Genomic DNA, 12,405 nt, shown 5'->3' with positions numbered 1-12,405 from the left:
CAAGATTCCCTTTCTTATGTCGACACTTGGCAAAGAAATCCCTATCAAAATCTTATAGTAAAATCACCGATGGGAAAAATTTTAGTCTCTTCTGTTCTTGTTTAAGAAGGTTGGCGTATTTTTTATCACTCATTCTTAGTGCGTAAATTATGCCTCCCTTGTTGAAATAAATGGAAGTTTCAACAATTTCTTCTCTTTGGCCATGCTACTACTAAACATGTTATATAAGTATTAAAGAGGAATCATTAAATTTACTAATAGAAAGACAATTTTTGTACATTGGTAACATATTTATTAAGGATATTACACATTTTGTACAGTTCTTTAATTATTACACCGAAAAAGCTCCTTCAGGATACTATAATTGTGATTCAGGCACTAATAATTTTCCATGCCTTTCTCTTGGATAGACATAGTACACTGTAACTCCAATGATGGCTAAAACTACTAATAAGCATATTACAATCCCAACAATTCCGCCGGCAGCAAGTTTCTTACTAACAACTGAAATATACACCGAAAAAAATTAGTACAGTATCTATTATTTTTGGGTGATAAATGAAAAAAGTTTTATATAAGTTCAACTATTAACAGATTAAGTATTTCCTGTATAATCCTTAAATATAAAGTATCGCATGACTTAGTGCTTAACGAAATAAAGAACTAGAATATAGAAAGAGGTTAAGTTTAAAATATGTATATAATTATATATTCATGATCACATGTAATGTTTTCTAAAAACAATGATATATTAATACAATTAAACATAATTCATTGCTTTATTTTATGCACTTTTTATCATGAATTCTATACTGCACAGCGTGTAAAATGCTGTCGTTTTAGACTGCTTCCTTTTAACACATTAACAATGATGTAAAATGTCTTACATCCATAGTAATATCTGCTCCTTACTACATAACCTCATTCAAAATTAGTGCCGCCCTTTGTCATATTTTTCAAGGTTATTCTTTGTTTTCCATCTAATATGTCATTTCATCCGCGCTTAATAAGATTCAACTCGAAAGGATTTGTTTTGTAAATTCATGCAAATTATTCCGTTCTTCTAAAAACGAAATGTCATGGTTCGAGTACCTGCTTGCTAAAGTTCAGTCACATGAATATTGCATTACTGAAGAATGTGAAGCTATTCTGATGTAGCGATCATGCATCAACCAATGAAGGCTAGGATCCGGATGATAATATGGTACAAACCTCTGATTCGGATTATTTGTATTTTAAAAAAAGATTTAGTAGGAAGACTTTTTTTAAAGCCCGAAGAATCGCTTATAAGAATGCTGTAAAGAAACTTTATGGAAACGCTATTTTGACTGAAAATTTGAAAAAAAACTTCATGAATCTTGGTAATTTATACAAATTATTTTCTATTCTAGGTATTATTTCTATTCTTCATATCGGTGGATATTATTTCTTAATGGACTATCCGACTCGCACTCTTTCTCGCAGATTAACAGATATAACTATAAATTTCATTATATAATAAAGTAATGAAGGATTTTTTCCCCTCCAAAATGGTATTTTCTCAAAGAAAAGTTCTTTTTTAAAGATATATCTCAAATTGTTCGACCCCATTTTGGCCTTTCTTTACATGTTTAAAATAAAGTACTTAATTAAATCTTGCTATGTCGCCTAAATTATATTCATATTTTACTTCTCACCGTTTATCAATTACATAATCAGTTAAATGAGCACATGAAATTAACACATGCATATGAAATGTTTTTCTTCTTAATATATGGTTAATGTAATTTGAATAGAAAATAGCCCAATGTATAAATCAAATTTGAAATTTTGACCCATGTTATTTGAAATCAATGGAGAACGATAGAAGAAAAAATGTGCCAATGATCTTATCTTAGATTTATTACTTAGTTAAGATTTTTTTTTTTTTACAATCAATTATAATGATTTAAAATTTTAACCCGTTATATTGATTTGAAAAGATTACAATATAAATCACCTTTTTACTCCAACTTAGAGAAAATGGAGGTTGTCTCTTTCTCATGATGTCATTTTATTTTTTATTTTTCTACAATTAAATTGCTCAACTTGCATTTTCAGACTTCCGTATTAATATCGTTTTTTTTTATCAAGTAATTTTCTAATATTAAAGTCTAATAACTTTTGAGAAAACCTTTTTACTTTTTGAACAAGCCAAGACTATCTCCGCAAGAGTTTGTTTAGTATTTTGTATCATCATAATGCAAAGATTAAAAGATTTGTAATAAATAAATAAATACTACTGTACAATACATTTGACAATAAATAAATAAATACTTACTGTCTTCTGCTTTAGTAAAATTCGACGTTATTACATCTTCTTCTATATCTGAAATCAAAATATCGCACAATTAAAAAAATAATAAAAAGTAATAAGATGCATTTTGCTCCAAGAAAATTCAACTTAAAAAAAACTTTTTTTTTTTTTTTAATATCTGATAATGTGTTTGAAGACAACATATACTGTTGAGTATTTGTTGTCTGAACTATTTCGAAAATTTTAATTTCATGTCAAAGTTCATAACCTCTAGCTTGTATTTAGTTCGAAATTTTGATTATATCATTAATTCTCCATTTATTATATATATATGTAACATATTTTGGTTGAAACATAATGCAGGTTTGACAAGCAGTGAAGAGACTTTGTAGTTTTAATTTCGTTTTATTTTCTTCCGGATGACAGACGTGATTATTTTACAAGAAGGCCAGTGCGACACAAAAGCAGAAGAAAAAAGAGACGAACAAATGATCACTAGTCTTATATAAGATGGCATTTCCGGCCACCCACCAATTCAATACATGTGTTGACCTTGAGAAGGGCAACGGAAGTATCACTTTCACTCGATATGTAGTACTGATGGCGCATTATTTTTTTTACAAAGGAATTAATTAAACCGAAAGTGGAATTAGATCAAGAAATAAGACAATATTTTACTATGGGCTAAATTAAGAGTTTAAAATATCATTATATATATATTGCACTCTTCAGATAGGTCGGCTCTATAATGACATTTTGCCTACTATTTGTCTCTGAAAGAATTTCATATTGAAAAAGCAAAACAAAATATACTTCTGTTTTTTGTAGCGGAGCAGAAATAATTTCTCCTGAGATCATCGCAATGGACCTTCCTCCATTTCTCCGTTCTCATATCCAATTCGACGCAGTCTTTTGTTGTGCTTGGAGGGTCGTCAGGATCCCACGCAGTGAAATCGACCGGACTATAGTCAGCCCACATGTAACTTCCTATTGGAGTAATGCATACATAAATGACAACTACTGCGAAATACTCAATGATACTTACATTAGAAATGTCAACTGATCCGAGAAATAGGAAAATGATTGTGTCTAGACCAAATACAGGGTAAGAATAAACTCTTTCTTAGTTACAAAAGTTTATTGTAAATAAACTATTATACTTAAGCATAATTTATTTTTGTAAATATCGTAATTGGATTTGCTATAATATCAATTGTCCTAAAAAATGTCAACATGCTAGAAGCAAGGAGAATATCAAGGTTGTATCCTAATTTCTATTAAATGTTGCCTAACATTTGTATGATCACACATCCTCTGTTAAACTTGACTTTCAGAATACTTTACACCAAGCCAATGAAGTGAGACAATTCAAAATCTATTCTCAAAGCGAAAAAGATCTGTCTGAATTGTTATGACATAAATGAAAAGTTGAATATTTGGCTAGCGTGACAGAAACCGTACCATTTGGATTGGACGACCAACTAATAAGGATGGGCAGGAGGAGACTTAGCGCTCGTGAGAAAGAGGGATTTTATAATGCATTCTACAGAAAGTGATGGAATGATCAGGGATGGACGAGACAATGGAATGACGTGGTGTGGAGCAGTTGTGAATAATTAACTATATAATATACTGTAATGATTCAATATAACGAACTGGAACGGAAAATAACTCATAACAGTTTCTAAATACTAAAAATAATGATTTTATTTGAAGGCCACAAATAGCCGACCGTGTTTGATGGTACCACAAAACGTATTGTGCTTTTCCTTAATCGAAGCCATTTTGTTAAAATTTTAATTTCAATTCAGAGCTCTCGTTTATGGGCTCATTTTGCTACCTTTTCGATAAAGGGAAAAAAATACTTTGAGAATGGGTTAAGCAATGATGAAGTCTATCTTCAAAGGTTATTCCATTCTAACGTTTTGTAATCAGGGAAGAAACTTAGTATCACCTTTGATAATGCTGTTTAATCGACATTAATAAATATAGAGTAGTACATTACTGACTTACATAAATATCGAGTAGTGCATTACTTACAAATATTGTAGTACATTACTGACGAACCATGCACTACATTCGTTATGAAGATTTTTTCATAAACAATGCCACTAGATCGTAAAATGAGCATTTCGAATTCATTTAGATTTTGCAATTAAAATTCAGTCCCTTTCTTTCATGCCATTGAAGATTGAGTACATAAATATTTCAAACAAAATAGTTCGAGAAACATGTGTGAAGCTGGAAAAAAAGAGAAAAGAGAAGTGAATCGATGCAATTGGGAGAACATCGCACTGTTTCCTCCTGTCGATTGATGATTTCCGGCTGGACTACACGGAGCATCTACTGAAATGAATTGTGGCAGAGAGGATGAAAAGAGTCTAATGATTGCAGATGTTTCTTTGGTGGTTACGGTGAAGGTAGGAAGAGGCGAGCAGGAATCAAGATGGTATTAAAAAAAAGTGTTGTCACCAGAGAAAGAACCAAGCAGTTGGTGAAAGTTCCCCTTTGAATTTGGGCATAATATTCATTGTAAACTGAAAGCATTACAAATATTTTTTTCTCTCTAAGGATAACCTCTAGAGTCTTCAAGTAATCAGTTGAGAAACTGCCATATAGGTACTCAACTGCAGGCAACAATAACAATGGGGAGGCTAATTAAAAATCATCCTTTATGACGGAAAGTACCTCCTTGGAAGTATTCCGCACTTGTGACACCATCTGCTATGTATGGTTCTCTATATCCATATTAATATGTTTTGCGGTCCGGGTTGTGGTGAAAGCTTATAAGCCAGTTAACAGCTACGCTACCCGAGCAGTTGCTTTTGTATCTTGGGCATGTTACTGGACTGCGAACCACAAGGTCCCAGGTTCTATCATTGCTCATAACAATTCGCCACAGGGTATTCAATTTTTACCATGTGCTTTAAGAACTTGTCGTAGTGTTATTTGTTATCATTGCTGCAGGCATTTAAAAATTCATTTGTTTGCGGTCGCATATTGTATTTCGAAACCAGATCAGCTATAAATCATAAAATGGATGTTGTAACTGTCAGTGGAAGATTTCCGACTAGGTATCTACCTTGAGTCGATGGGTTATGGAAGGGGGCGCAGATATATCGATCAAAAGATATGATTTTAGTTGCCAAATAAAAAGATGTAAAAAATGCGACTTTTATTAATTCTAAAATAATATTACCTTTTGACAAATATGAAAGTCAATCTCCTTTCTATCGGTCAGATATTTTGTTTATAAATTCAACTATCCAGTTTTGATTATCATTATTAACTCGTATTGTTCAACCTGAATTCTAAAATTTATGTTTAGCGCTTACGTTTAGTAATTGTCAGGTTCTAATCCTTTTCAATATGCTCATCCAGTTAATACAATATTTATAAATGCCCATCATATTTAAATAAAAGCCGGGATAGCCTGGTTGGTAGAGTGTTGGATTCGCGTCCCTTAGGTTGCGAGTTCGAACCCCGGCCGAAGATTCCCCGCTTGCTTGGTGGCTGACGAGCGTATAAATGTCCTGGTCACAAAGTCCTGCATATCGAGAGTAATACCTACTGGGGGGCACTGGTTCAGGGGTGATCTTTCTCTGATTCAGGTCGTAAATATAGGTTACGATCTGTGAATGAAATGCATGACTGAAGTCCGCCCCATGAAAAGGGTTGTGACGTGTGTGTAGCTAAGTCGTTCTCTTGGCCCTATATGGCGCTACTATAAAAGAAAGAGACGCTCCCCCACAGGATTAAAATCGCTGTCTTCCTGACAGAGGGCTTGTCCATGGTAAGTGCCATAAGAAACAACAAAACCTATTTAAATAATGTTGTGAAGAAACATGAATGCTGCGCAACGATCAATAAATAAAAAGAATATTCATTTTTCAAAAAGCTATTAAAACAAACAAACCAAAATAAGCGATTAATCCTTTATTTACCAAATTATTTTATTATTGATTTTTCAATTTAATTTTTTCATAATTAAATGTTTTGTTACAGAATAAGCTCGGGAAAGAGGCAAAAAACTTTTTAAAATGAATTAAAGTAAATTAATTAATCAAGTTAATTATTAATTTTCAGATTCTTAATTTCTGTCTTTAATTTTTATCTATCGTTTATTGTTGGAGGTACGCTCTGCATCTTCAGTTGAATTCCGACAGAAAAATATAGTAATATTACGAAGATATCAGCATGATTTAAACAAGTACCCTCGACATATAAAGGGTTAATCAGCTGCTAAATTAAAAATATGTTGGAATGCTAATTAAACTGCCCAGTTCATCAAAGAGAGAAATTCAGATTATATTCAGAATAATAGAATACAATTCAAATAATCAGCAGAAAAAATGACAAACATGATCTCAAAAAGATGATGTTTGTCATTTTCTCAGAAAGATCTATGAAAGAATGCTAAAAATTTAAAATAGCAGTAATGGGAGCTAAAATATTTATATGAAATATCTATATATTTATAACTTAGAAAATTAAAGAACCATTAACTCAAATGGAAACTCTGAATCGATTACAATTTTTTAAAATTTTATATAAAAACTTATGTTTCTTGGATGTATTGTCAATAGTTGCATGCTCTTTACCACATATATTGTTCAGAGAAATGGCGATAATAATAAGAATATACTATTTCATTACATTCTTTACGGGAAAAATCCGCTTCAAAGTTCCACAGCAACAACCACTAAGCCGATTTTGAAATTTTTTTAAATTTTATATGAAATCTTATAACCCTGGATACATTATCAAAGGTTTTCTACACTTTCTCCTCTATTTAAAGGGATGTAACAGAATTAAACTTTGAAAAAACCTGAACTTCAACAATTAGACCCGATTCGCCAATTTCTATTGCCAATTATTTTCGCCATATTGAAATATTAACTGTGAGTAAAACTGTGAACTTGTGAGCACTTTGAATTATAACTAATCAGTATGCTTTATCATTATTATGTACCCCGAAATGAGGATGAGGGTACCCCGAAATGAGGGGCACCTCGAAATGAGGATGAGATGCTTCCGGCATGGTGGTTGGATCTCGCCACCCTGGAGGGTACACTAATAGGTGGGGGATCTGGCTCCTCCCATCGATGACGGGACGTACTTCCTTCGGGGAGGGTTGTACCGTGGCTGGTGACGGCCCTTAGGACTCAACCACAGTTCCCGCCAATGTTGATGTTGCGGCGGTCCGGTCATTCAGTTTTATGGTTTAAATCCGTGTGCCTTCGGGCGGGTCGGAGAGTTAGATGGTTGACTTATCATTATTGTGTCAATATAATTTAAAATAATAGTTTCTTTTGTTCTGATAAAATGCAGTACATCAAAGTTGATCGACAGACTAAAATAATATAAATAACACTAAGTTAAGATGATATTAATGTTTTCAAAGTGGCGAAATGAAGTGGTAAATGAAATTGGCAAAATTATTCCAGTTGCTGATGTTTCGGGGCCCTGTTTATGATTTGTTTGCAATTCCGAAAATGGAGGTGGAATCGGCAATTGATCCTTGATGACATATAAGGGGCCATAATCTTTCATATGAAATAAAAATTTGCGAAAGCGGTACTTTAGATATTTTTATCCAAGGGCTGTGACTGGGGAACTATATCAAGGTTTTTTCACGCAAAGACTGTAATGTGAATCAATGTTTTCGAAAATGGGCAAACCATATCTAAGCGTCATTAACTTTCATATAAAATAAAAATTGGCTAAATCTATAAGGTGATTAGGGTTGAGATTTGGTTCTTTGGTTTTGTCAATTATTATATATATAGAGAGAAAGATGAGCAAACAGATAGTTAACATAAATTCAAAATAAATTTAAGATTGAGAAATTAATTTAAGAATAAAAATTCTTTTGTATGCTATGGTACGCCATCTACAGGGAATTTGAGTGATTTGGATTTTCTGAATAAGAGGAGAAAAATTTTATCATCAAATTTTCCTGTTTATAAACTCATTTATATACTGGATACTGTTTATAAGATCAATTAAAAGTCATTTTATCACAGAATAATGTAAAAATTATTCAATTTTCAGAGAAAATTTGGTGCAATTTTGAAATCGCAAAATGATTGTAATGTTATTACTCATTATTTACCGTCTTTGCGTCTTCCAAGTCCAATATGAACAGATGTAAAGCGATAATTTGTGTTCACGTGTTCTACAAATTGGTGAAGATCCTTTGCGGAGTGGAACGTCACTAAAGATCCACCTAAAATAAATATTAATAATATTTAAAAAAAATGTTTCATTCACAAACCAGCTACATTTCAGTGACAGCAAAATTAATGTTTTAGTTTTATTTCTCCAGAAATATGACAACTAGAGGCATAAGGATCTGAATAAGTACTTAAGAGAATCTTACTCGGCTTGTAGCGTAGCTTTAGCTTTTTAATTTTATTTGCATTTAAATTGCATTTGAATCGTTTTCTATTTTTAACTTATTTAAAATTAAAATAGTGGATTAAATTCATTAATAGAATTCGTTCAAAGTTGTTAGAAATCTAAATTTTTGATGTGGATCTTGCACCAGATATCTTCTCTAATTAATAACATTTTTCAGTTTTCGGGTTCACATATGCAGATAGCCAAACATAATGGCAAAAAATCGTACTCAGAAAAGTCTGAAACATGTATATTCGTCAAAATCACGTAAAAAAATTAGGAGAAGCATAGGGTGAGAGACTACTCATCTAACAGCGTTTGGGACCATGGAGACTAACTGCGCATAACTATACAACTTTTAAATGAGGCTCTATAATAAGTTGGGACTTCCACTGCTCTTGTGTGCTGCTGGATAAACTGCCGCTCTTTTTTTTTCGTTTTCTCTCACCCAAAGAACACCTTTTTCCTCTTTATTTACAGTACACTCCCGATTATCCGCGAAATTGGGTGGCGCGGCCGCCGCGGATAACAAAAATCGCTGATAATCCGATAAAAGCTAAAAATGGGTATAGCAAAAGAGAAAACAGTCATTCCAACATTGAAAAATCGTTTTATGTACAATAAAACGTAAAATAAACAGCAGGAAATGTTTAACTAACGCTTAATATTTAAGTATATCACTCAAAATTAACCTAAAATGCATTTTGTTAATGAAAACAGAAAAGTGCTTTGTACTTACGAGAGGCGTCAAGGATACACAGAAAAATGAATACATATGTACTGTTTTGATACTGTAATGTATTATGTAATTACAAAAGCATAACTGTAAAACTACACCTTTTTGAAGAAATCAGTCATTTGGGTTTGCTTGAGGGGAAGGTTCCGAGAAGGCTTGGGATATTTTTGCCATAAATAAACACGATGTTAGCAAATTTAATGTTTCGCTTAGTTTTGTGAACATTTTTATTTTCTTTGCTTTAAGCTTGTACAAAAAAAAAAAAAAAAAAAAAAAAGCCTCCGCGGATAACCCGCCCGCGGATAATCGGGAGTCTACTGTATTTTTTTTTTTTTTCGCATTTTCTTCCTTTGCCTTCATAATGAAAGAAATATCTCTGGTTTAACAAATTAGTTTCCATTTGTTAAAACTCCTTCATCGAAAAAAGACACATCGAGAATTTTCTAAAATACAGTTTAGATAATTACAGTTATAAATTTTGGATTGTAAGGAGATAATTTTTTTTTTTTTTTTGCAATTGCTTTTCAATTGTGTAATACCGAGAAATATATTTTGTCTTGCTGATCTTTCTGGGATACAAATTGTTTTTAACTAGTGGATAAAGACATGCCTGCCAGGTACATCTTTTCATGATTAACTTATGATATTTTATCTAAAAAATGGCAAAAACGCACCAATATTTTGTAACCCTAACACTGGGGCTCCGGGTAGAGGATCTAAGCCTCTCTTGTTCTCCCCCCCTTCGGTTGCTATGCCTTTGTTTTTAATAACGTGAGCTGATTTTAATAAAGAAATCTTTTAATAATAACGCTGCTTTAAAAGGCCGCTATGATTCAATAGAAGATTACTATGGTTTCTTAATAGAATTTGTAATAACATGTTCGAATCACGTCCATGAAATCATCATCTATTTAATTAGATAATCATTTTTTTATATCTCTTAATTCTTGTAAGAAAAGGGGACATCTAATTAGGTACAGAATTACAGAAAATCATGCAGCAATCAATGAGCATGTTAAAAATCAAATAAATAAAAAAATAATCACTCAATCTTTACGGTATAATGGATTGAATTTAATATTTTAAAAATTAATCTGAAATATACTTAAAAAAAAAGAAGTGCTATTTACTTGCGACATTTGGTTTTCTTTCCTGCAACTGTAAAATTTGAGGCCATTTGTAAAAATACTCTTAAATTGAGATTCTTATCGCAAAACAGATGTTTTTTTTAACTAATAAAATTGCATTAATTTTTTCTTCCACGCAGTTTTTATCTGATTAATTAAAATTAAAATAGACTTAACATGTAACAACCCAAAATAAAACTAAACCTAGACATTTACTGACCATGTTGGAAACAATCATACATGGCATCGTTCCAGGTTTTTCGTACGAAGAATTTCTTGATGCACATATCGCCTCCGATATCTTGCCAACCGTTGGATTTCGGGCATAGGTGGCTTTCGTCAATATCAATCTCATTTTCAGCATCTGAAATGTTAAATCGTCCCATTATAATTCAGTTACAACAGAAGTTATTTTTTCAACATAAAACCAGAGAGAGTAGTCGCCCCAAAACTTTCTCGAATACTCTCTCATAAATGTGATCCGAAAGAAAGCCTTACGTGGAATCGGCATATAATGGTTACGGCCTTTTCACTGATTCTATCGAGTGATCTCTTGGCGAGCTCTTCGGCGATTGATCACTGGCATGCGGTTAATAGTATCCGAAAATCGAATTTGTGTTTTAGATGCATAAACCAATGGATTGAAACAAAAATGTTATAGAGAACTACAATTGTAGTCACAAAATCTCATACAAAATTTGATACATTTAAATCATTGCGTTTTTGAATGATCGTGTTTACATGTTCCTGAGACAACAGACCGATAGACGGTCAACTTCTTGTTGGAATTGGTTCAAAATTTGATAGATGTCTTCCATCCAGTCCTCTTCGTTTTGTAATTACCATGTTAACTTATATTTGAACAGTTGGACTTCCTCTGAGAGGATTTTGTTCGAAATTTGATTAAAATCTTCAAATTTGTATACCAAATTTCGTTTGTCTAGCTCGAAGCATTTTTGAGTTATCTTTGCCACAGACAGACAAACAGACATACGAAAATTTTCCAAAAATGCGTTTTTCAAAATCCGGGAGGTCTGAAACGTGGAGATTCGTCAAAATTTCGAGCTCGAATTTTTTGACGATTACTTTATTTTCTCTATACTACGCATACGAGAAAATAAAAAAATAAAATTTTCAAGAAAACCATTAAAAATTGTAGATACATAATATCTCATTATTTGATAAACTTCGAATCAATGGATTTTAGATTCAACGAACAGAATTTGATTAATGTTCTTGAAGTTTATTATGAATTTATTTTAGGAGTACTACCTATTACAATTCTTTTTATGAAAATCTCGGCCCAGGTTCGTAGATGGCCAATTTAGCTTTCAAGGCTGAAAATAGTATGGTATGGGAATTTTAATTTGTCTATAATATCTTATGTTGAAAAACAAAAAGATGATTCCTTAGTATAAAGATCGACTTCTGCACTGAAAGTTTTTCGATAGTTACAATCAAAGCGGGTTCAGAGTGATTTTCAATCTTTATGTCTACTTTATTGAAGGTTGACATATGACTACTTTATGACATCTCGTTGGAAGGTTGTCCTTGTTGTATTTCTTTTCGCCCTTCATTATCATGATAGCTCCAGTTCTGATGAAATTAGCAGAAGAAATGTTGGAGATGGGTGATAGTTTTAAGTAGTTAGTTCTCGTGATATGACGACCGGAAAATTTTTCCTTTCAAACTCTGCCAGAGTTCTGAGATGGAACATTGTTGTAAATTCTTATATATAATTTTTCTACAATTTCATAAATACTGAATATCGGAATATTCAAATTCACTTTTGTATTGAACGTTTTTTTGAGAGCTGCCAACCCTTAAAAAGCAACGAGTCAATAATATTATTAGTAGCTAATAAC

At 32.2% G+C, this 12,405-nt stretch overlaps 1 protein-coding gene across 1 annotated transcript in view; it reads right to left on the bottom strand.

Moving 5' to 3' along the window:
* Positions 1-268: 268 nt before the first annotated feature.
* Positions 269-12,405, bottom strand: part of LOC129957800 (macrophage mannose receptor 1-like) — a 58,910-nt gene continuing 46,773 nt past the window's right edge. Inside the window, exons 21-25 of the mRNA XM_056070174.1 lie at positions 10,761-10,904; positions 8,391-8,504; positions 3,089-3,262; positions 2,300-2,347; positions 269-504 (exon numbers count right to left, since the gene is read on the bottom strand). Of these exons, the coding sequence (XP_055926149.1) occupies positions 359-504; positions 2,300-2,347; positions 3,089-3,262; positions 8,391-8,504; positions 10,761-10,904 (626 nt within the window). The 3' untranslated portion in view covers positions 269-358. The remainder of the gene's footprint in view (positions 505-2,299; positions 2,348-3,088; positions 3,263-8,390; positions 8,505-10,760; positions 10,905-12,405) is intronic.

The sequence above is a fragment of the Argiope bruennichi genome, chromosome 2 (assembly GCF_947563725.1).
Source record: "Argiope bruennichi chromosome 2, qqArgBrue1.1, whole genome shotgun sequence".
Taxonomy (NCBI): Eukaryota; Metazoa; Arthropoda; class Arachnida; order Araneae; family Araneidae; genus Argiope; species Argiope bruennichi.
The sequence above is the reverse complement of the archived record's forward strand: the minus strand, read 5'-3'. Positions and strand labels throughout refer to the sequence as shown.